This window comes from Notamacropus eugenii, chromosome 2 (genome assembly GCF_028372415.1).
Source record: "Notamacropus eugenii isolate mMacEug1 chromosome 2, mMacEug1.pri_v2, whole genome shotgun sequence".
Taxonomy (NCBI): Eukaryota; Metazoa; Chordata; class Mammalia; order Diprotodontia; family Macropodidae; genus Notamacropus; species Notamacropus eugenii.
The window spans coordinates 98,708,945-98,734,583 of NC_092873.1; the positions used below are offsets into that span (position 1 = coordinate 98,708,945).

Sequence of the window (25,639 nt, forward strand, 5' to 3'; positions counted from 1 at the left end):
AAAACCCCAAATGGGTTCATGAAGAGCCAGACATGACTGAAAAAACGGCTGAACAACGAAGTCATCCTTTAACAGAAGTCTTCAAGCGAAGACTGTGTGTATTTGGGGGGCAGGGAAAGAGTTCTTGTTAACATATGGGTGGATTAGGTGGTTTCTGAGGTTCCTTCCAACTCTGTGATTCTGTACCTTGCCCAAGGACACATAATCAGGCCCTAGTCTCCTGAGAAATACTGCCTTTGGGGAAGAAAGGGGCCTCAGAGTTTGACAAGGCAAGGCTCCTAGGCAGTATTTAATCTTGGTATTTGTATCTTCGTCATTGCACAGCCCTCCCTCCCTCAAAACAAAGTCAAGTACAAGTCATGTCATCACTTCTCTGATGGCGTGGGCTTCTTTGGCACCAAAGGATGAACACAGACAGTCTTTGACAATATAAGCAAACTGTGGGTTCAGGAGGGACCTGGAGAAGGCGTCAGTGGTTCCTTAGGTTTTTCTTGAGTACTACCTCCACCATGAAGACTTTCTAGAACCTTACTCTAGGGTTGTAATAGCCTTTCCCCATAACCCTGTAGGACATTTACTGTGTGCTAATCTAATATTCAAGGTATCAGTATCATCCCCTAATATTGCTCCCCCCCCCAAATTGATTAAGTATAAGCTTCTTGAGAACAGGGACTAGATCTTATCTAAAGCTTGTCTCTCCTCCAGTACCTAGCACACAATAGGCATTTAATAAACATTTATCGTACTGTATTCTTTTCCCAAAGCATGAATCCCCAAGTCCAGTTCCTAACTTTCCACGAAGTTACACCAAATCTTTACTTGTTTCAGGAACAGGAGGACCCCAACAAGTTGGCGACCAGCTGGCCGGATTATTACATTGACCGGATCAACTCCATGGCTGCCGTGAGTAGTCTCTTCTCCTTATTTTTGAGGAAGGTTTTCTCCTAAAGGTTTTCTGAAGAGATGCCTACCTAGGCTCCAGCACTGATGACACCAAGCCCCCCCTCCAATCTAAACAGAACATCTACCCTTGCGTCCCCTAAATCCTCCAACGTATTCTGTAACCATTACCCTGCCTCAGATATAGGGTTTCTGTAGTGTGGATGTTTTATAGATTTATATTTTGTAGTGTTTTGTGAACCACTTTTACGTAGTCGATCAGCCAACAAGCATTCATTGATGAGTGTTTCCTGTATGTCAGGAACTGTGCTAAGCTTTAGGGGAATACAGAGAAAGGCAAAAACAGTCTGCCTTCAAGGAGCATGTATTCTGATGGGGGAGACAACATGTAAATATAAGATAAATACAGATGGAAGGTGATCTGAATAGGAAAGTATTATCTGTGGGCTAGCCTGGTAAGGGAGAGGGGTCGATGATAACAATTAATAATAATAATAATAATAAAATCTAGCATTTGAATTGAAGGCTTGCAATACACTTTTCTTATGGTATCGCCTTTCATTCTCACACAACCCTGTGAGGTAGGTGCTATTATCCCTATGAGAATAGTTGAGGCTGAGACATAGATGAAATGACTTACCCAGAGTTATACAACTAGTTGGTGTCTTCTGAAGCAAGAATTCAAACTTAGATTTTCCTGACTCCAAGTCCAACACTCCATGACCTCCACCTTGATAGCTAGGGCCAAGGCAGGTAGGCAAGAGTGACCTTTCCTTCCCCACCTCCACAAATGCACATATCTTCTTCCTTCTACTGACTTTCCCAACAGATGCAGACTCTGTATGCCTTTGATGAAGAGGAAACAGAGATGAGGAACAAAGTTGTCGAAGACTTGAAGACAGCTCTTCGTACTCAACCCATGAGGTAACTGAGTCCTCTCTCTGGATCTCAATTCTCCTGGATCCAATTCACCTCCTACACCTTGACTTCAAGTTGGTGGCTTTACAGCATTGCTGTATCTTCTCTTTTCTTTCACCCTTACTCCAATCCACTCCACTCCAGTTCCATGCTTCTCACTCAACCTCATTTCATACCATTCCAACACATTCTATGTCAGTTTACAATTCTTTGAATTTCTTGAGGAGCTGGGAGGCAGCCAAGGCTTAGGGCCCAGGGCTTAAGGGGTTGAAGAGGAGAGAAGCCTTAGAGGGAAAATTACAATAAACTACAAGTCCATGAAGGGCCATCTTGGGAGAGGGGCAGAGTGACTATTTTGGTTCCTTTGATGGATAGGACAATAGAGAAAAGGGAGCCAGGTTAAAGACAGAAAGGACTTTCTGAAACAGGACTGTCCCTACCAAGGCATGAGGCAGGTTTCAGAAGCTCCTCTGGAGGATTTTGGAGACACCTTCCCTACAACCAACCAACCAACCAGCCAACAAGCATTTATTAAATTCCAGGCACTGTGCTAAGTTCTGGGGATACAAAGGAGATAAAAAACAGTCCCTGTCCTCATGGAACTTACATTATAATGGAGTGGACAACATGAGATTAAAAAAGTACATACAAGCTCTATACTGAGTAGATGCAAGGCAATCTGAGAAAGGGAGGAATTAGCAGCTGGGTCTGGGATGGATAGGAAAGGCCTGCTGCAGAGGAAGAATTTGAGTTGAATCCAGAAAGAAGCCTGGGAAACTAAGAGGCAGAGGTGACAGAGAAGAGCATTCTAGACATGGCGGACAGCTAATGGAAAGATTTAGAGACAAAAGATGTAGTGTTGTGTATGAGAAACTATAGAGGCTGGTGTGAAGTAGGGTTCTTGGTGAGTTAAGAGGAAATAGACAATCCACTGAAAGAAGGCCAGCCTGAAGATTCTGTGATGCATGGATAAGAGTTTTTCCTTTCTCTGTACTGGAGAAGTGGCCAGGCAACTGGGCTTGGGTAGGAAATAGGGGCTATTATACCTGCCCCACATGTGATTTCCTTGATTCCTGCTGCTTTACCTGTCTTCATTTTCTTGAATTTCCAAGATATGTCTTCTTATAGCTGGGTCATCAATAGGAGGGGAGACAGAAAAGAAAGTGAAGGAGTGAGAAATGAAGGGTTTAATGAGTGGTCATAGCCTCTGATTTTTCCTTCCCTCTCAACCTGTCATAAGTAGGGAGGTACCAAAATAATCATTTCCCCCTTCCAACCAAGAGCACAGAAATACACAGATAAAGATAATTATGCCTTCAGAAGTTTATTAAGCTCAGATTGGATTTTGGAAAGAACCACCTAATTTTTATTTATTTATCTATTTACTTACTTATTCATTGATTCATTCGTTTGTTTATTTATTTTTTAATTCACAGCATTCAGTTCCACAAGCTTTTGAATTCCAAATTTTTGCCTATTCCCTCTCCTCTCCCTGCCCCAAGAGAGCATGCAATCTGATGTAGATTCTACATATATGTTCACATTAAACATATCTTCACATTAATCATGTTGCAAAGAAGAATTATAACCAGACTAGTGAAGCATGAGAAAGAAGAAGCAAAATGAAACAAAAAAGAGAGCAAATAGTCTGCTTCCATTTGCATTCAGACTCCAAAGCTCTTTCTCTGGATGTAGATAGCACTTTCCATCATGAGTCTTTTGGAGTTGTCTTAGAACCTTGCATTGCTGAGAAGAGCTGAGTCTATCAAAGTTAGTCATCCCACAGTGGAGTCATCTAATTATTTTAAAGATTTCTTTAAGAGATGCCTAGACTTCCATGGAGTTCTCTACACTATCATATACCATATCACTCTGATAAAGTCCTTCCAATTCTCTTGTCTAGCCTCATTGCCCTTCTCTAATAGGATCTTCTTCTATCCTTGATAGAGGTAGAGGAGAGTTGAGGGTTGGAGTAGGTAGTATTTAGTAAACCTAATTACTATCCTCCTCACCAACATGTGACCAGTTAATCCACAAACATTTTTCTAATGTCATCTGAGGCACTGAGGTCACTGAGCACTGTGGCTAGAGATTTAAAAAAAAAAAAAGATCCTCAAGGAGCTTATATTCTATAAGGGGAAATAATATCTACCCATAGTTGGTTGTTGTCCTTTGTTATTTAAGAAGACCAAAATGACACCATTCTGTTGGGGTCAAGATACAAAGTGTCTGACTACAACTGATCAGACTCACACATGCTAGGGAGACTCCACCATCGGTCAGGCACAAATAGTCCATATGAACATACAAAGCAAATATAAGGTAGTTTTGGTGGAAGGACCCTAGCCACTGGAGGGATTCTTGTACAGTCTTACACAAGAGGAGGCATTTGGGTTAAACCTTGAAGGAGACTGCGTCCTTTTATTGACTGCATGATGGTAAGAAGGATGGTAGGATTACTAAATGCTACCTGCCTCCCATGCTCAACCTTTTCTATAAAGGACAGAAGGAGAAGATACTATTAGAGGAAGACAGAGAGACTAGACAAGAGAATTGGAAGGACTTCATCAGAGTGGTGTGGTATATAGTCCTGAAGAGAACTCTGTGGGAACCCAAACATCTCTTCAAGAAATGTGAAAAAAAAAATTAGATGACTCTTTCCAAATCTTAAAGGAACCTGGGTATTCTGAGAAGCAGAGGTAAGGAAGCAGTACATTCCAGGTATGGGGAACAGACTGTACAAAGGATAAAAAAGGCTGAAGATAAAAAGGCACGTGTGGAGATCATCAAGAAGGTCAATATGGCTAGATTATAGAATGTATGAAGGGGAGTAATAAACCTAAAAAAAAGCAGATTGGAACTGATCAATCAATATTTATTGAGTGTTTCCTATGTGCCAGGCACTATGCTAAGTTCCAGAGATGCAAAAAGAAGCAAAGGACAGTCCCTGCTCTCAAGGAGCTTACAATCTAAAGCCAGGTTATGAAAGAGAGGGTTGCTATACAAATCCTAGGATGACAGGCAACTAATGTGTTGGTGTGATGTACTTAGAATACAAATTAGGCCTAAATATGATGTGAATGTTATACAGTAAATCAGTAGATGTTTATTTATTAAGAGGCTTCTATGCATACCAAATTAGTACACAGTGGTAGGTGAGTATTAGGCAACAGACATGCAAAAGGATGGACAGCTAGGTGGCTCAGTGGATAGAATTCCAGACTTGGAATCAGGAAGACACATCTTCCTGAGCTCAGATTTGTCCTCAGAAACTTACTCACTGTGTGACCCTGTTTGCCTCAGTTTCCTCATCTGTAAAATGGAGAGGGAAATGGCAAATCACTCCAGTATCTCTGCAAAGAAAACCTCAAATGGGGTCGTGAAGAGTCAGACAAGACCGAAATGACTGAATAGTAACAACAAAATGTGAAATGATACATCAGGGCACCTTGCTTGCTCTCATATTCTTGTCTTCCGTTCCACATGGCTTCCTTTATTCTTTCCCCCCTCCCCCCCACAGATTTGTGACTCGATTCATTGAGTTGGATGGGTTGACTTGTCTCTTGAACTTCCTTCGGAGTATGGACCATGCCACCTGTGAGAGTCGAATCCATACATCCCTCATTGGCTGCATCAAAGCATTGATGAACAATTCCCAGGGCCGTGCCCATGTGTTGGCACAACCTGAGGGCATTAGCACCATTGCCCAAAGCTTGCGCACTGAGAACAGCAAAACCAAGGTCGCCGTGCTTGAGATCCTGGGTGCTGTCTGCCTGGTACCTGGTGGCCATAAGAAGGTGCTTCAAGCCATGTTGCACTACCAGGTGTATGCTGCTGAGAGGACCCGCTTCCAGGTGAGGGATAGGAAGGCAATATAGAAGTCATTTGCAGAGCTAGACAAGGATGATATCCAGGTGGGGCATGCGGGATGTGTGTCATAAACAAAGGGACTGGGGCAATGAGGAACCTTACATGGAAGGAATTGGGGCATGCATGGAGATAGCATATGGATGGATGAGATGAGGGACAAATAGAAGGCACTGTATAGAGTGCAGGAATATGTCTTACAGGTGAGGAGACTTGGAAAAGAAGAGCTAATAGAGGGAAGGATGGACCAGAGATGTCTCCAAGAGGCTGGCCATGAAAACAGGCTACTTTTACAACTGTTAGTTAGTAATAGAAACAACAATAATAATACAGGTTTCAAAATATCCTAGAAAATTCAACCAATAAATTCTCCAGTTATCAGGACGTCAACAGTTACGGACTAAAATTGTTCTGATATAGCACTGATCCATAAAACTTAATAGCAGTGTTAATAAATGTTGCCATACCAAATATTCATAATTTCTGAGCAACATGGAACAAAAAACTTTCAAAACATAGAGACCTAGTAGAAGAAATTTAAAAAAAATGAGAGGACGAGGATATTCATGTCAAGAATGCTTTCATTGAGTCTCCACACAATGAACTCACCATCCAATACTTTCATTTAACGACAAAAAAAGAGTTTTGTGCAGTGGTCCTTAGAATATTAAATATAGAAGGAATAGCAGTCTGTTCTGGGATTGTTTTTATCTGAACTCCATCCAAAAAGATGAGAACAACTAGATGTTAATAATAGTAAAATGAACAATATTGGTATTCATTTAGCAATTTAAAATTTGCAAAGCACTTTTACTTTAATACAGGAAGATAGGTAGTGCAGTAAATAAAGTGCTGGACCTCAAGTCAGAAAGACTTGAGTTTAAATCTGACCTCAGATACTTACTAACTGTGTGACCCTGCACAAATTCCTTCATTTTTGCCTCAATTTTCTCATCTGTAAAATGGGGTTAATAATAGCACCTGCCTCTCAAGGTTATTGTGAGGAACAAATGAGATCGTAATTATAAATCACTTAGCACAGTGCTGAGTGCTTAGTAAGTGCTATATAAATGTTAGCTGTTATTATTAACTATTATTATTTCACCTGAGCCTTCCAACCACAGTGAAGCAGATATGACACATATTGTTATCCTTATTTTACAGATGAGAAAAATGAGACTCAGAAAAAGTAAAGTGACTTGCTCATGGTCACAGCTAATAAAAGACATAGGTGGGGTTTGAACCCCAGCCTTTCTGATGCTAAGGGTCAATCCTTTCCTCAACTCTGCTGCTTTCATTGAAATTAGATAGTTCAAAGAATGCTCTGAAACACCTGAGCCCAGAATCCAATGACCTTATAGAAGATCAAGTGTCGCCTAGAATTCTGGGCCACAGGAAACTGTCCAGGGTCTCAAGCAACTGCTATTTGTTTGTCTTCTTCATACCCAAGCCTCACCCCAAGCCCAGTACCGGCCTTTTTTTTGGTTTTGTTTATTTTTGGAGCAATTTTAAGTGCCTGCTATGAATAGGACCCTACATTAGGAATTTCAGGAAAGGTACAAAAGAAATGAAAGACATGGTTCCTGTGTTCAAGGAACTCACACTCAGTTGGAGAAACAGAAGACAAATACATAGAAGAGTTTGATTTAAAAAAAAAATTTTATGGCAGCATATAATATATTATTATATGGTGAGAGGAGGTAAAATCTAGGTCAGAATGAGTCAAGAGGAGTTTTAAGAGAGGTTTTAGGGGAGGCAATGGGCAGGATGGGGGGTGGGGTGGGACATTCTAGGGCAATAGAATAGCATGAGCTAAAGTAGGCATGAAATCAGGGCTGGTAAGGTGCTAAGATCTCCTGTCCCCTCTCTGCTCCCAGACTTTGTTGAATGAGCTGGACCGAAGCATGGGGCGCTACCGGGATGAAGTAAATCTGAAGACAGCCATCATGTCCTTCATTAATGCTGTCCTCAATGCTGGAGCTGGAGAGGTAGGTCCCTTTTCCCCAGCATCCATATACTCTCCCAGAGAACAGTGATCTCTTAATTAGGTTCCTCCAGCATTCTTGGGAAATTCTGGAGTAAGATAGGGAGTCAAAGGAGGAATCCTTGACTTCTGACTGGGCAATGTCTGTCCTCACCATCACTTTTAGAAAGTTTGTATTTTCTTCCTGCGATAAGCAACAAAATGGCAATGTTGTTCAAGCACAAATTTCAGGCCAATTCTGTTACAACCCAGATGCCATGGATTTGGATGCATCACAGGCCAGAGTTATGCCCTCTGAAATATAGCCACTTGAAGTATCAATCTGATAAAAATAAAAAGTAAAATGTAAAGCTGGTGTTCCCCATTTCCGTCCTGATGCTATGAAAAGGGGAGGGTCCATCACATGATCGTTATATCTGCCACTGAAGTGAGTCCCAATGGTTGGCATCATCCATTAGTCAATTCAAGAAATAAGATCCCATATATATATATATATATATATATATATATATATATATATATATATATATATATATATATATATATACGTATATATATATACGTATATATATATATACGTATATATATATACATATATATATACATATACATATATATACATATATATATACATATATATGTATAAATTTTATTATTGTTCACTTTTTCTTTCTTTTAAGCATAGTGATTGGCCTTCATTAAAGCCATTGGAGTCAATGCGTAAACAATTAAATATTTAGATTTCAAAAATCTTAGTCCATGCTAAATGTCTTGAATTTCATAGCAGAGATCACTTTATATGCTGTGATCAAGACTTAACTTCTTACTTAAACTAACGTAATTATTCTCCACAGAGCAAGTATAAACAGTTCTTCTCTACTGTTAACATTAGTAAGAACAGGCCCAGAATAAGGTTAAAACTTAAAAGGAGCAGTTAAATTAGGGGGCCCATAGAAAGGCAGGACAGAAGTTAAGGCTTTTATGTCTCTTCTAATTAATCCCAGAAAATAGATAGATAGATAGACAGATAGATAGATAGATAGATAAATAGATAGATAGATAGATAGATAAATAGATAGTTGGATAGATAGAAAGATAGATAGTTGGATAGATAGATGATAGATAGACAGATAGATAGATAGATAGATAGATAGATAGATAGATAGATAGATAGATAGATAGTTGGATAGATAGATAGACAGACATATAGATGAATGGATAGATGGATAGATGAACTAATTAATCCAGGAAACCTTCCTGAGAGAGCAGAGAGATCTGAAGTGTTATTTGAATAACAGAAGACAGTCCAATGAGTTGATTAGAGCAAAAAGAGTAGATATAATAGTGAGAGAGTTTGGAGGGCAAGCCACATGAATCAGAAAAAAGAAAATGGTCTTATCCGAAGAGTCTAAAGTGGAAAGAAATCCAGGATGGGAGCAGAGCAGAAGTTTAGGAGAATGTTGGAAAATGAAGAATTAGTTCTTGGAAAGAGACTGGAGAATAAGGGGCATGGATTAACCTTCCACGAGTCCTTTCTGAGGCCTTGGCGATATTGCTATTTTTTAACTAGGTTCTGGAGATTTCTATGACTGTAACTCTGAACCTCGTGTTATCTTGATACTTTCTATTTTGTAATAATCCTTGGTGCTCTTAGATCCCAGGGTTAGAGCTGATCCCTGAGACTGACTGAAACCTTAGGAACTGTCATTAGAAAAATAGCTATAATGCAGATGGGAAGGGAGCCCCAGATTCTTTAAATGAATCAGGTAGCGCTCTCGGGATCTTCTTGTTTCAGGGTGGGGCTAGGGCATATTTTTGTCTTTGTTTTTCTTCCCCCTCTCTTCCCTATAAATGACACCCCTAACCCAGTCGTCCAGGACAGTGTCAGAAGTGTGAGGGGTTTCTGATAGTGACTCGTCTTTGTGATGCAGATATTACTTAGCTCCCAGAAACCCAGAATATGAACCAGGTAGGCTAAGCCCAGGTTGTATAGGTAATACATTCTAAAAGTATGTAGGTAACATATTCTGTTATATAGGTAATATATTCTATATTGCCTTAGTAAAGTTTGCATTTCCCCTCTCTCCCCTTTCGGAGAAGTTTCCATGGGACTTTGTGACTTTTGGAGTGACTAAGAATATATATTACAGGAAGTGTTGTGGGATATTACAAGAAAGTCAAGTCACTAGGCATTTATTAAGTGCCTTCTGTGTACTAGGATGCAAAAAAAAAAGGCAAACACCCCTACTCTTAAGGAGCTCACAATCTTATGAGGGAGACAACATGCAAACAGCTATGTAAAAACAAGATATATACAAGTTAGGGGGATTAGGAAAGGCTTCATGTAGAAGGTAGGACTATGGCTGAGATTTCAGGAAAACCAAGAGGAAAAATGACGTGAGAGAGAATTACAGAGGGAGAAAGTCAGTGAAAAACATGGAACTGGGAGAAGGGGGTTGTATCTTGTTTGAAGAATATCAGAGAGGCCATTATAAGGTCAGAGAAAGAGAAATAAGATACAAAATGTCTGGAAAGGTAGGAAGGGGCCAGGTTATGAAGAGCTTTGAAAACCAAACAAGATTTTATATTTGATCCTGGAGACCATAGGGAGCCATTGGAGTTTTACTGAATAGGAAGGAATGTGGGCAGAACTGCCCTTTAGGAAAATCAGAATTTTAGGAAAATCACTTAATGACTGAATAGAGGACATACTAGAGTGAAGAGACACCTGAGGCATGGAAACCAACCAGAAGGCTATTTCGATAGTCTAAGGGTATTGTGATAAGTGGCTGCAACAAGATGGTGGCAACATCAAAGGAGAAAAGGGAAATATACAAAAGATGCTATAAAGGTAGAATTGACTAGATTTGGCAACAGATTGTATGTGGGATACAGTTTGGGTGAGAAATGCATTAAGGGCTAAAGAAAGTACTAAATAATGATGACTTTCTGATCCAGCCAATGAAATAAATGTTTCTATACTGCTTCTGCTCCTTGCTCCACTCCATACCCCTATCCCAATTCCACCCTATCTGAATCATCCTCAAGGATAATCTGGAGTTTCGGTTACATCTGCGATATGAGTTCCTAATGTTGGGAATACAACCTGTGATTGACAAACTTCGGAGGCATGAGAACGCCATCTTGGACAGGTAGGGGATAAGATGAAGGACTTATTCATTTCTAAGTGAGAGAGGAGGCTTAAAAGTAATAAATTTAGGATGGCGGGGAGAAACACAAGAGTACCAGCCCAAGTACTGAGTATCTGGGAGGGCTTCTGAGAGTGAGAGGGACAGGGAGGGACTTATGGTACCCAGAAGAAGTTTGACACTTTACAATTTGGCCTAGATCAAGACCTATGGGTCTTTTAAAACCTCTTTAGTTTGTCTTCTGCTTGGTCATTTCACCAGCCCCTTTTCCAGAGGAAAGTAAACACTCTCTGCCCATCTATGTGGACAAGAAAGAGAGTAAGTGCTTGGCTGAAAGGGGTGTTTTGGTCTCATCTAACTTTGATTTCCTTGCTGTGAGTACTGCTCAGTTGTGACATTTTCTATATTTTCCTTGCCCAGGCACTTAGACTTCTTTGAGATGGTCCGAAATGAGGATGACTTGGAATTAGCCAGAAGGTTTGACATGGTGAGGCCCACTAGGATGCGATTCAAATACAATACATATCAACTCTCCCAGTGACTTCCCCAGAGATCCCCAAGGACTGTACACCAAAGTGGACATCTACATAGATCAATATTAGCATTCTTGTTTCTAGGATGCCCACAATCTCTAGATTCTGCCAGGACCCTCTGGAATTAGCATGGCCTTGGTCCTCAGAGGAAAGAAGGCAACCATCCCTAAAGAAACACAGAATCAACTCTGTATTTCCCATGGCTACTGTATGGATTATCGGTAGCAAATATCCAATACGTGGGTGACTCTGATAAACAACAGAACCCTCTTGGGGTATATCTCTTTGGCATTATCTGATGTAAAATGTATTCTCACTTTAATTTCAACTTCAGCAAAATATAGGGACAAGGTAGACTCTGGACCTGTGACTTCATAAGTATAAGGAACTCCCAGGTGAGGGTAACTCCCTCTACCAGTATAGGTCCACACCTTCTTTGCAACTTAAATTCTTAGAGAGCTGCTTACTGTACTGAAAGGTTCTGTCAATTGTCCAAGGTCACACAGTCAGTATGGGCAGAATCCCAGCCAAACATAATTCGTACCATAAAAATACATGATAAATTCCCAAACCAAATGATTATCTGTGTATATGATTATTTATGACAATACTCCCCAAATTACAAGCAGTTAATTATGATCTCCTTTACTTGTATCTAAGCAGATAGTGAGAAATAGGATCTCTGGATGTTTATGCCAAGACATCTGGGGAAAGGAGGGGCCCTGGATGTGAGGAGATACCTCAGATTTCATTGAGTTAAGACCTAGAGTCTTTGCTTTCCTCTTCTTTCCTCCTTCTCTAACTTCCTTGGGTTTCCCATTCATCTGTTTCTTGTTTTGTTTTTCCGTCAGGTACACATTGATACCAAGAGTGCATCACAGATGTTTGACCTGATCCATAGGAAGCTGAAACACACAGAAGCATATCCCTACTTGCTCTCTATGCTTCAGCATTGTTTGCAGCTGCCTTGTAAGTCCTACCTCCCCCCATCCCATCAATAGAGATCCCAGACTTCTAGCTTAGGGAGATGGGAGAGGGTCCCCTTTTTAAGTAGCATTTTCACAAGTGTGTTCACTGGGAAGATACTCAGATGACTCTTTCCGGAGACCAGGAAAGATCAAAAATGTCCAGAAGCTCAAGCTACTCTTACTTCCTCATGCTTGGGGAAAGGAAAATACAATTTAGGTCCCTTCTCCTACTCTACTCCTGATTGTTGTCTGAAAGACCTAGACTCTCAGGAGGAGCAGAAGACCAATTATGGACTCAGCAGTGTCCTTGACCAGCAAGCATCATCTTGATCTTTTCATTTCAGGGTCAGATAGTTCCCATTTTCCTACTTCTGACAGTCAAATTTTCCATTTTCTCAGTTTCCAGTTAAAAAAGCAAGGACATTTGTGCTGGGTAAACAGGACAGGTCTTACTGAAGATATCTTTTTCTTACTCCCAGCTTTGTCAATTTCCCCATTTTGTTTTCTCCTTTTCCACTTTCTCCCTACCCACGTACTTCTGTCGTCATCATCCAAAGGCTTATTCTAAGAGTACAAATTAATCACATTATTTGTGGCTACCACTCTCCTCTGAAATCGTAAAGACCTGAAAAGAAGACATAAGCCTAAGTTGCCACAGGAGGGATTTAATTTAGACAGAAGGCAGAAACTCTTTCCATGAAGATGATTGCATGCAAGAGTGAACAACCAAGGAAGACGGTCTAGATTCTGTTTCTCTGAAGTCTTTTTCCAAAAGATTTTCTCCTACTTGTAGTCAAGTATATAATATATTCCATGAGTGAAAAGCTCTGATTTGCTTTTCTCCTTATTTCTCCTTGAGGAAAGAAGAGTTTTAATTATTACACTATTATTATTTATTTATTTAATTAATTATTATTTTTTAATTATTACCCTACTATGTGTAGAGGAAGGGACAACAATAAGAAAAGAAGGGTAGTGACATGAAGCAGGGAACCAGGCATTTCTTCTCTCCAAAAAGGGTTAATAGAGGAAGTAGGAGGTCCCACTATGCGCTTCCAGAGAAACTTGACTTTGCTTTCTTGGGTACCAGTCTTTTGGGCCTGCTTGTTTCCCATGGGACAGTGGGTTCCATGTGGGACAATGCATATGAATCTGCATATTCTTTGCAACAATTGGAATTTGATGTTATGACACACTCCAGCCCTGGGCTTCTATGATATGTCTTCATGACCAGGATCTCCAAGGTTACTTTCCTCCTGTGGTCACTAGAAGGCACAGGAAGAAGCCCAGGACCTACAAGACAGTCACAGATTAGCTGACCATCTTGTAAATGGGGAGGGGTATGTGTACATGTGTAAAAAACACAACATATGTTAAAACATCACCAACACCACAAATCCCCAAATGTCCAGTCAGACCAAGAATAGGGTTCAGGAGGAGTTGGCGTAGAGCTGAACTACTAAAGATCAGTAGCCTTGATGACTTAAGGTCCTTGAACAAACAAGACAGTGTTTTTGCCTTTATATTAAAGGCACCTCCTCTGGGATGCCTTTCTTGAATAACACTACTTATTCTCCATCCCATAAGCACATCCACATAATGACCCCTACTCTTCTGTAATATTGTGTAATATTTACCTCTCAATTGTCTGTTCTTATGGAGTAGTGGCATAAATAATTCAAAGCACAATCTATTTTTCATTTTTATTTTCCTTTGGAATTCATTGTGTATCATAAAGATTTTTGTAATTGATTCACCTTTCTAAATACACTTTCCTTTGGGAGATGTGAAAATGAATTTCTCCTCTCTGAACATACACTTTACTGAAAGCTAGGGGAGCTAATCCCAGCTAGGTGAGTGGTGAGAGATGGACCTGAGGATTTAAAATTCCACAGCAGATAAACTCACCAATTGGGAGTTGATTAGATTTATTAGTTTCCAGGAGCTACATTTTTTTCTGATCTCCCCCCATTAGTTTGGGAGCTTCCCCAAAGTGCAGACCACATCTCCTTCTTCAGTGGGGGGCTGTGTCTGCTCCTTATTCTGTGCCCCAGGCTGTGATACCCAGGCCCTAGCCCCTGGGGCTCAGTAAAGACACAGTGACTGCCTTGCCTTCAGATAAGCGGAATGGTGGGAGCATCCATCATTGGCAGCTCCTTGACCGGATCCTCCAGCAGATCGTCCTACAGGATGAGAGGGGCGTGGACCCTGATTTGGCACCCCTGGAGAACTTCAACGTCAAAAATGTCATCAAGATGTGAGCAGCAGTGACCTTTCTCCCTTCCTTCTTCTCCCTACCCCCTCTCTACCCCTTCCATCCACAAAACCTCAACTTTCTCTTCCCAAAGCAGACAACCTCCAAGTAGTCTATAGAAAGCTAATTGACTCTCGATTATCCACTTTGAGGTTTATTCACAAGAAATGCTTAATTCCAGACTGACTTCCTTTTATCTCCCCTTCCCACCCAATATATTTCTGGGTGCCATTTCTACACCATCAATCAGTATCTATTCAAACCGTACAGACGTATTTTAGTATTAGCCTGAGCCAAATATCATTAGGGGAGCAAATCTGCTTAAAATAATTCATGCTGTGCATTGCAAAACCAAGTAGAAATGGTTATTTTAATTATCCAAAGTTTTGAATTATTTTGTGCCACACTTCTCATTAGCACAGATAATCGAGAGTTTGCTGTATTTCTCTATTTAAGAAGTTAACCAAAATGAGCCACATTGTTGGGGAATTGAGGAGGGTGGAGGACAATGCACTCAAGTCTCTAGTACTAACACTAAAGCTGAGAATTTGGATGCTGGTTAGGGCCAAAAGACTAGCATCTCTGTCAATAACAGTTTTCCTATCCCCCTCCCCAATCATCCTGACTCCAGCTAACATGGGAAGCAGAGGGTGGGATATTAAAAAATAAAATAAAATTTGTGGGGAAGAAGAGAACAGGTGAGAGTTTAACTAAGATGACCATTTTCTAGTTCCAATCCCGAAACTAATCTGCTGTGTGACCTTGGACAAGTCACTTAATCTTTTGGGGCCTTACTTATACAGTTTATAAAATGAGAAGATTGGGTTAGAACTGATTTCTAATATTTTTCCTGATTCTAATCTTTTAGAGTACTGTGAGTTGGATGAGATAATGAAAATTTGGGGCAAACTGAAACTTAAGGAGATAGATTGAGAAATCAGGTGATCAGTTTAGGGGGATTATGTATAAACAGTTTAGGGAAAAAGAGATAGGCTGAAGGGATAGAAATTGGGCTGGATGGAGTGGGAAACAAGTTAGAGGGGCAAAGGAAGAGACTGAGGGTTGAGTAGATATAGTGGAAGGGTTGGGTTTTGAAGACTGTCAGCAAATGAAAGATAATTTCTTTCCCCAGGCTAGTCAATGAAAATGAAGTGAATCAATGGCGAGATCAGGCTGAGAAATTCCGAAAAGGTAAGTCTGTCTGTCCAGGACTACTTTGTTCCTCCCCAACCCAGTCACTTCATGTTCCAGAATCCTTCTTGCCATGTTGGTAACCATCCTCTCCCTGCTGGTTCTCCCTGCTCCCCCAGAGCACACGGAGCTGGTGAGCCGGCTAGAGCGGAAAGAGCGAGAATGTGAGACCAAAACCATAGAGAAGGATGAGATGATGAAGACTCTGAATAAAATGAAGGACAAGCTGGCCCGAGAGTCCCAGGAGCTACGTCAAGCCCGGGGACAACTGGCAGAGTTGGTAGCCCAACTTAGTGAGTTCTCGGTAAGAGTTTTTGGCTACTACATCCCTTCTAATGTGAGTGTACCAGAGGAGATGGTCCAGGACTGGGGATGAGAAAGAGGAGTGCACCAGGTCCCATTGAGGAGGCTAAGTAGCACTGTGTGTATGTGTATGTGTGTGTGCGTGTGTGTGCGCACGTGCACACATGGCAGGGGAAGGTTGTAGGGAGAAGGGAAGGATTAGGAAAACCTCAAACTGAGGAAAAGAGTAAGGGAAGCCCTGGAGATAACATTAAGGCTGCATTGAACATATACAGTCTTATGTTAGCCTGTGTCTCTTATAACTATGAATATCCCATATCTGTGTCATGTAGATGCCAGGTTTTTATGGTTTCTTATCTGTATGCTGTGCGTTTGTTGGATCTGGAAAGAGAAACATGAGGATAAGAGTGAATGCAAGAGTAAGGTTAGGGTTTAAAGAGGAGAGAGGACATGAGGAGGGTTAGGGTGGGTATAAAGTTCAAGGTGGAAGTGGGTGTAAGATGCAAGGACACAATGAAGTTAGGAATGTCACAGACACCACTGTTGCTGATTACCTTGGTTTTTTTTGTCTTTCAGCCCACTGGTACTGTGTCTTCCCCTCCTCCTCCAGGAGGCCCAGTCTCCATCCTCTCCTCCAAGAACTCCACTGACTTGCCTCCACCCCCACCTCCCCTGCCTATCTCCTGTAACACTCCACCTCCACCCCCACCTCTTCCACCTGGTGGACCCCCCCCTCCTCCAGGGGCACCCCCTTGCTTTGGCATGGAGATGCCCCCTCCTCTAGCCTCTCTCCCTAGTGGCTGCTCCCCCCTCAGGAAGAAGTGTGTCCCGCAGCCTTCCCATCCTCTGAAGTCTTTCAACTGGGTAAAGTTGAATGAGGTGAGCAAAGGGACCTGGATGACGGCTGTATCCTTTACTCTGAAACCCTATTCATTGAGTATCTATGGTTTACAGAACCATGAACTGTGTCCTTTGGAGGGATATGGAGGGAAAAGGAGGCATTGTTTTGACCTTTGAGGAGTTCCTGTCCTAACTGGAGAGCTATGATACAAAAGAGAGAGAGTGAAGGAGAGAGAAATAGAGAGGGAGAGAGGAAGAGAGAGAGAGAGAGAGAGAGAGAGAGGAAGTAAGGGAAAGAGAGGAGAGAAGGAGAGAAAGTACAGAGGGAGAGAGAGAGAAGAAGAAGAAGAAGAAGAAGAAGAAGAAGAAGAAGAAGAAGAAGGAGAAGAAGAAGAAAAAGAAGAAGAAGAAGAAGAAAAAGAAGAAACAGAAAAATATGTGCAAAGCAATATAGAAACAAGAAAAAATTACTATAGTAATAATTAAATGACTGAGTCCTAAGAAGGCAAGGAATATATAAACTGAACTTGTAAGTAAAGTGATGCACATGGAAAAAAGGAAAGAGAACATCCTTAGTAGGGTGGGTAGTTTGTTTACAGTCATGATGAGGGCAGGAAGGGGATGTGAGACCCCCACAAAGACCAGGGTACCAAGGGCAGGTCATCTGGAGAAGAATTCTTGGACTCAAGCATTGTTGAAGTCAAGATAAAGATTTATTACGCTTTTCAGCAGGCAAGAGTTCGTAGGGAACCTGCAACCTTAAAGGGCTACAGGGAAAGTTTATATGTTATATTCTGTAGTATCCCTTGTGCCAAATATGCTAACTAGGTGTTTTGGAGTGGAATTAGGGAGTGGTTAAGGAGTGGTCACTTCTTAAAGGAACATGCACTTTTGGTATCTACTGCACAGGTATTTTACCCAGAATCCATCAGGAAATAATAGCCCAAGGAGGGGCTACCTGGAGGTGTGGTTTTAGGCTGAAAAGTCACTAAGTCAACCAAGGGTCAGGGCTGGCCAGGAAAAACCAGGCTTCTCTTGTCAATGTCTTGCTAGACAAGACAAATGTAAAGGAGTATCCGTATGTCTAAGTCTAGGATACGTATGATTGGTCAGTGGATAGTAAATGTCATTATGACCCAGTGCACAGCCCATTAATCCAGTACACAGAATGAGTTCTGTAGGTGCAGCTGGCTACTAGAGCAGGGAGATAACGGTTGTTGCTGGGACAAGCTGTGTCCTTGGGCTGGGGAGAAACTGCCTGAGATAATATTTTGAGGCTAGGGAGAGATGTGAGTTTTAAAGAGAAATGTGATTTTAGAATGGGGCCCAAGCACATGCACCCAAGCACCCCATCAGTTTCAGGTGAGGAACAAGCAAGAAATGAACCCTGGAGACATGAAATGACTAATTCTTATCAAGAGAATGAAATATAAAATGCAAAGTGGAGAATTCTTGCCAAGAGATAAGGGTAGAGAGAAAGTAGTCAGTCAACAAACACTTGTTAAGTTGTTACCATCATACTGGAGGTAATGCTGTTGTCAGTGATATGGGGGATTGTTTAAAAGTCTCTGGCAGTTCCATTTTTTTATACGATAATATCTAGCTGTGTCTAAGAAGGTTCAGGACATCTAACCAGAGTTTTCAGAGCAACCTCATGAGCTGATATTGTTCCACTCATTTCTTTGATACATACACACACACATGCACACATGCACACACACACACACACACACACACACACACACACACACACACACACACACACCTTACCACTCAGACAGTTAAATATTTTCTCCCCACTATGAAACTATGAAAGCTGGTCAGTGCCTTTGTTCTACATAAGAAAAAAAGAGAAGTCTCTCTGCTGCATTTAATATCTGGAAAGACAGTTTACAGTATCATCATTAATAAAACTAAGCCATTCAATAAGCATTTATTAAGTACTTACTGTATACCAGATACTGTGCTAAGTGCTGGGAATTCAAAAAGGGGGTTCCTGCCCTCAAGGAACACTCCATTTAATGGTGAGTGACTCTAGATGACTTTCAGTTACATCACCAGAATAGGAAGAGTTACAGTTGGGTGTGCATAAATATATATACAGTGAGTAGTTGTAAATAACTGGATACATATTAGTTACCATTTAACGAGTGATTGTCAATAGTATATAAATTGCTATAATTAATGATGCCCATTACTCTGAAATCTGTTGGCATATGAACCAGTTCTTATTTGAGTTGTACCTTATACCCACCTTTGTAACTGGGAATGTTTTCACCTCTGGTAAAAACAACTGGAGTGAGTAGGAGAGGGGAGAATGAAATAACAATGCAGCGGCAGGGTTGGTGTGCTAGGGGAGCTGTCAGTGCTGTAAAGTGTCGAAGATTAGTAGGGGCAGCTATCTCCTGGAGAGGTGGATGATCTTCAGAAGAGATACAAGGATAGCAGTTGCCAGGAGGAGGAAACATACCCCACTGAATGTTGGTGTCCTAGGATAAAACCCTGTTTGCCCCATGTTAGTTATGACTTTATAAGACCACTGTCACTGACTCAAAGTAGTAGCCAGCTAGAGATGGAGAATAGAGTAATGAAGTTGTCCCTAAAAGAAAGAAAGTAACCTGGCCATTGGCATAAAAAAAAAAAAATCATAAGATTGCAGAATTTTGGAACTGGAAGGAATTTTAGAGAACATTAAGCCAAATTCCTTTACTTTACATATGAGGAAACTGGGATGTTCAGTTATTTGCTGAGATTCTTTTGTTATTTTCAAGTAAGTCATTCAGCCAGCCAGTCAATTATTTATTATGCACCTATTGTATGTAAGGTTATGTTAGTTGCTAGGAAAAAGATACATACAAGAAATGGTCCTTGGCCATAAGGGGCTTATTCTTTCATAAAAGTATTGGGTTAAGAGCCAGGAAACCTGAGTCTGGTATTTAATCTGTCAATAACTGGTTGGATGACCTTGCAGAAATGACTCCCATTCTTCCACTGTTGATTTCCTCTGTCTAGTGAGGGGAATGAATGAGAAAAAGTCATCTCATCCAAACAGGTAATTTAGTAGAGGAGACTACGCATAAATAAAGATAGGATATTCATAAAGTCCATAGGTATTTTTAAAAAACTTGAAATACTTGATAGGCATGATCTAACACTATTGAATGCCCTCTACTCTTGGAATTGTAAATAAAATGTAATAGCAATTATTGCTAAAGTTTAGGACAAGTATCTCTTACAGTCATCACTGATGGATTTGCAATCAGAGGACCTAGATTCATATCTTGGCTTTGTTATTTATAACCAATGTGACTTTAGGCAAGTCAGTTAACCACTCTGGGCCTCATTTTCCACAGCTGTTTGTACTAGATGACTTGAAGGTCTCTTCTACCTCTAAATCTGTGATTTTATGATGTCTGTTTAATTCCTATTCTGTAACAAATGAGAAATGGTTGTTGTTGATGAACAAGTAAACTCTGTCCTATGGCCAGCAAAACTGAAGAAATAGACAAAACATTTTTAAGTACGTATTCTGTCAGGCACTGAGCTAAGTCCTGGGGATACAAATACAAGTAAATAAGTCAGTTACTGCCTTAATGGAGTTTTTATTCTAACAAGGGAAGGCAATTCTAACAGGGGGAGAAAAGAAAGGGTGAGGGGGCATGGCGTGAAGGTAGGTGAGGAATGACTCTAGAGGCCTGATTGAAGGAAAGATGAAAACTTACCTATCAAAGACAGCATCCCAGGAGCAGAGGCCAAGGTTCCTGTAAGCGGGAGATGAGGATGATGGCCAGAGTAGAGGTAGCATGGCATGATGATGACTATGAAAACAGAATTCATCTTTCATTACTAGAAATATTACTGATTATGGCTCACATTCATAAAAGCTAAGTTAATAAAATTTAAATGATATAAGTTTAAAAACTCGGCAAATTTATACAGACCATATACATGAAGAGTTAAATAACAATTACAATGGCAACAAAGGAATGAATGAATGAAGTATTTCTTAAGTGCTTTTTATGTGCAAGGCACTATGCTAAATGTTCAGGATACAAATAGCAGGGCAAAACCCAGCTTCAAAGAAGCTCACCTTCTCATGGGGAAGCTAATACATATGGAAATTTTCAGCCACAAGTCAGTTGGAAAAGTCCATGGTCCTTAGTATGCAGCAGCCTTCTCTTTAAGGCAATTTCCACTGATAAAATCATATCTGGTTCTATGTTTGAAGATATTTGAGATGTCACAAGCCAGTCCATGGTCAGTTATTCAATACAGATAAGGGAATAGGAAAGAGAATAGGCATTTATTAAGTGGCTACTGTGTACCAGGCACCATGCTAAGTGCTTTACAAATATGATCTCTTTGGAATATAGAGAAGTGTTTATATGTCATCTCAGAGAGACAATCATATTGTTTAAATGTTCATGTGAGGAAAGTACTTTGTAAACATTGAAGCCCTACATAAATACATGTGGTTATTATTCTTGTAAGGAATACTATACTTGGTAATCCCTATAATAGCAAACTCCAAAAGATGACTTAGATCCTTTGACCATACTGAGATTCTGTTGTATTTATCATTGATTGAAGCAACTGAACCGTCATCCATAGCTTTTTGATCTTTTCAACATAAGGAAATCTTCATTAGGATCTGATCTTTTATTATTTATTCATTCAAAAAGTTAATGTTATATTACATGCTAGGCATTGTGCTAGGAGCTGGGGATAGAAGGCTTTTAAATGATAAAGAAGGGAGTTTTTATTTTATTCTATAGGCAACAGGGAGCCACTAGAGTTTCTTGAGAGGAGGTATAACATGGTTAGACCAGTACTTTAGGGATATTAATTTGAAAACCACATGGAAGTTGGATCAGAAAGGTGAAAGACTTGCAAAAAGGAGGTCAATTAGGAGGTGGTGAAGTTTTGAATTAGGGTGATGGTCATGTAATCAGAAAGAATGGGGCAGATGGGAAATATAATGTGGATACAGAATCTACAAGACTTGGCAAGTGATTAAATATGGTGGGGGAAGGTGAGAGCTGATAAAAGGAAATAACAATTTAAGAATGATTCCAAAGTTGTAGAATAGGTGACTGAATGATGGTATTGCCCTCAGCATAAATAGTGAAATTAGGAAGAAATAATGGCTTGGGGTAGGGGGAGAAGATAATGTTTGAGGTATCTATTTCTGTACAGGCAATAGGTAATTCGTGATGTGGAACTATGACAGGGAGTCATCTGCATGCATATGGTGGTTGAATTCATAAAACCTGATGCGATTAGTAGGAAAAGGTTTAGAGAAAAGGAAAGAGCCTAGGAGGACAGAGCCTATGGGAACACCCATAGATAGGAATGGGATAAGGTTGATGATCCAGTGGAAGAGATTGACAGATAAGCATTAGGAGTACAAAGAGAGAATATTCTCATAAAGATGGTCAGTGGTGTCAGATGCTTCCAGGAGGTCAAGAAGGGAAAAGACTGAAAATAAAGACATTGGGTCTGACAAGTAAAGGACCTTCAGAAACTTCAGAGAGAGCAGTTTCAGTTAAGGATAAGGCCAGAAGCCAGACTGCAGTTATTCTGTATGCTTTACATAGTATTAGATTTATATTAAGATCATTGTTACTAAAATTTGTAAAAAAAAAAAAAAAAAAAAAAAAAAAGCCCTTGAGGTCTAGAACATGTAGGTTCTTGACTGCTAGACCTGAAGAAGGCAGAATTTCAGACAGTAGATACTAGAAAGTAACTGCCAGTTCTTCAGCATGACAGTGACAAAATGAAAACATTTCTGAGGAATATTACTTTGGCAGTTGTATGTAAGATGGATTGGTACAGGGAAAGGTTGTAGCAATAATCCATGTGTAGCACGTATGGGGTGATGAGGACCTGAACTAATACGATATGGAAACTGATCCTAAGATCATTACAGAGGAGGAATTATCAAGATTTGGTTATAGCATATGGAAGTAAAAGTGGAAATAAAAGAAAATGAGATGGAAAAAAGACTAGGAGGGTTCATTGTTGAAATAATGAGAGTAGGGAGAGATAGACAGAGACAGATTATATAGCAGGCAAAGAGAAGGAGGGAATGTCCCAGGCAGAGAACATTGATAATGCAAAGTCCCGGTGATGTAAATTGCCATATGTGAGCTATAGCACGATCATAAAGTGTGCGAAAGGGAACAATGTATAACAAGACTGGAAAAGGAAGTTGGAGTCAGGTTGTTAAGGGATTTAGGTGTCAAACAGAGAAATTTCTAAAGGTCCTTTCATTGTCAGATCCAGTGTCTTTATTTTCAGTCTCTTTCCTTCTTGACCTCCTGGAAGTATTTGGTAGTAGAGCTTATAAGGAGGATGGATTAAGAGGGAAGAAACCAAGACAGGAAGACCAATTAGTAGAGTATTTCAATATCTCAAGGGGCATGTGATGAGTGCCTAAATTAGGGTCATAGACACACGTGTAGAGAGAGAAAGGGATGGATACAAGAAGTGTTCTGGAGGGAGAATTCATGAGACTTGGCAACTAATTGGAAATGTGGGGTGATGAGAAATGCAGAGTTGAGTATGATTCAGACTGTGAACCTAAGTGACCAGAAGAATGGATGGAACTAGGAATGCAAAAAGAGACAAAAGGTAGTAAAGATAATCCTTACCCTTAAGGAGCTTACAATCTAATGGGGGAGAGAACATATAAACACACACTCACACACACATACATACAGAGAGAGAAAGAGAGAGAGCACAAGCAAGCTATGTATAGGATAAATAGGAAATAACAGAGACACTAGAATTAAGGGGCATTGGGAAAGACTTCTCATAAAAGATGGGGAAATTAAGAAAGGTTGTGTTTAGTGGAAAAGAGAATGAATTCTTTTTTGGACATGTTGAGTTTGAAACTCCTGTAGGAGATAATTCGAAATGTCAGGTAGGCATTAGGTGATATGGGATTGGAACTCTGGAGAGAAATGAGGCCTGATTATATAGATCTGGGAACCATTGCTAATAACAATAATCATAGCTTTCATTTGTATGGTGTCTTAAGATTTGCAAAATGCTTTACAAATATTTTCTCATCTTCACAGCAACCCTGGAAAGTAAGTATTATTATCTACATTTTGCAAATGAGGAAATTAAGGCAGTTTCAAGGCCACATAGCTAATTAAGTACTGGAGTGAGATCTGAACCTTATTTGATTGTAGATCTGGCATTCTATCCCTTGTGTCACCTAACGACTCTGAGAAATAGTCATTAAACTGGGGCAGCTAGTGATGCAGTGGATAGAGCACTGGCCCTGGAGTCAGGAGGACCTCAGTTCAAATGTGTCCTCAGACACTTACTAGCTGTGTGGACAAGCCACTTAACCTTGCCTGCTGTGCACAATATAACAAAAAAGGAATAGTCATTAAACCCATGGGAGCTGATGAGGTTACCACTAAGAGTGTAATGAGAAGAGTTGGGAGGAGTCATGATGAGGGTGATGATTCAAGGGACAAAATACACATACACACACACATCTGTCTATTCATGAGACTTTGGGCTGCATTAAGTGAGGAATAGCTTCCAGGAATAAAGAATAATAATACACTGCCATGATCAAATTATATCTGGAATACTGTGATCCATTCTGGGTGCCATATTTTTGAAAGGTCATTGGTAAGCACAGTTTAGAGACCACATAAAAGAAGAGGACAAGGATGGGGAAAGGCCCTGAATCTATATCATATGAGGTTTGGTTGGAAAGGGCACAGTTAACCTTGAGAAGGGAAGACTCAAGGTGCCATGATAGCCATCTTCCAAGTATTTGAAGGGTTGGCCCCAGAGGGCAAAATCAGAAACTAGAACTTAGCAAAATCTACAGAGGCAAATTAGGCTTGATGCCAAGAAAAAACTTTCTAATAGTTAGAGTGGTCCATGTGGAATAGGCAGACCCTGAAGGAGGTGGTTTCTCCTGCCTCAGAGGACTCTGAGCAAAAGTTATATTCACTGGGTATGTTATAGTGGGGATTGCTCTAATGGGATATAGGTTGAACCAGATGACTGCTGAGGTCCCTACCACCTCTAAAAATGTTGTGATTCTCTGAACTGGAGCAAGGTTTAGATGGAAGATGACTTAGAGAAGTCCAGATGTAACAGGGTTCCCTGTTACAAGGTCCTTGCAGCAATCCTCACTGCCACTCCCCACCTCAGCTACCATCCCCTTCCCTTCCCAGTCATCTTTCATCCATACTCAAGCCCTAGCTTCTGCTGTACTATCTGCTGTCCTTCAAATTTTCCATTTGATCCCTGACCTTGAGGAACCTGGCTTTTTTCCCTACCTCCTCCTTCATCTATCCTTTCCCCATTTCAGCAAATTAACCCCCTTCCCCAATACACACACACACACACACACACACACACACACACACACACACACACACACTCTATCCATGGTTATTTCTGCCTCGATAAGAATGTGTCTGTGTTGGACTTGGCCAGATGCCTAGACCCCTTGCTGCTCGGACTCCCTGGCCCAACATTCCTAGTGAGGGTCCCAAGGCCTTGGGAAGGCCACAGGAATGTTCTTACCCTATCCCTGCCCCCACCCCCAGCCCAGTTTTTTCTTTTCTTTTCCCAAGTTTTTAAAAATAGAACTAAATGAAAATGTAAGTTACATTTTCTGAGCTTGCTGAGAAAGCAGGAAAGGTAAGGAAAGGATAAATTGGTGTTGGGAGAGGAGAAGCAAAGAGAGGGTC

General features: G+C 40.6%; 1 protein-coding gene across 6 annotated transcripts in view; it reads left to right on the forward strand.

The window, feature by feature from the left end:
- The window catches only part of DAAM2 (dishevelled associated activator of morphogenesis 2), a 160,773-nt gene that overhangs the window by 114,120 nt on the left and 21,014 nt on the right, over positions 1 to 25,639 (forward strand). For all 6 annotated transcript variants that reach the window (XM_072642003.1, XM_072642007.1, XM_072642004.1 and 3 more), the window contains exons 4-14: positions 829 to 903; positions 1,730 to 1,824; positions 5,339 to 5,672; positions 7,563 to 7,673; positions 10,718 to 10,821; positions 11,239 to 11,305; positions 12,203 to 12,320; positions 14,438 to 14,576; positions 15,706 to 15,764; positions 15,884 to 16,068; positions 16,644 to 16,946. In XM_072642003.1, coding sequence (XP_072498104.1) covers positions 829 to 903; positions 1,730 to 1,824; positions 5,339 to 5,672; positions 7,563 to 7,673; positions 10,718 to 10,821; positions 11,239 to 11,305; positions 12,203 to 12,320; positions 14,438 to 14,576; positions 15,706 to 15,764; positions 15,884 to 16,068; positions 16,644 to 16,946 — 1,590 coding nt within the window. The remainder of the gene's footprint in view (positions 1 to 828; positions 904 to 1,729; positions 1,825 to 5,338; positions 5,673 to 7,562; positions 7,674 to 10,717; positions 10,822 to 11,238; positions 11,306 to 12,202; positions 12,321 to 14,437; positions 14,577 to 15,705; positions 15,765 to 15,883; positions 16,069 to 16,643; positions 16,947 to 25,639) is intronic.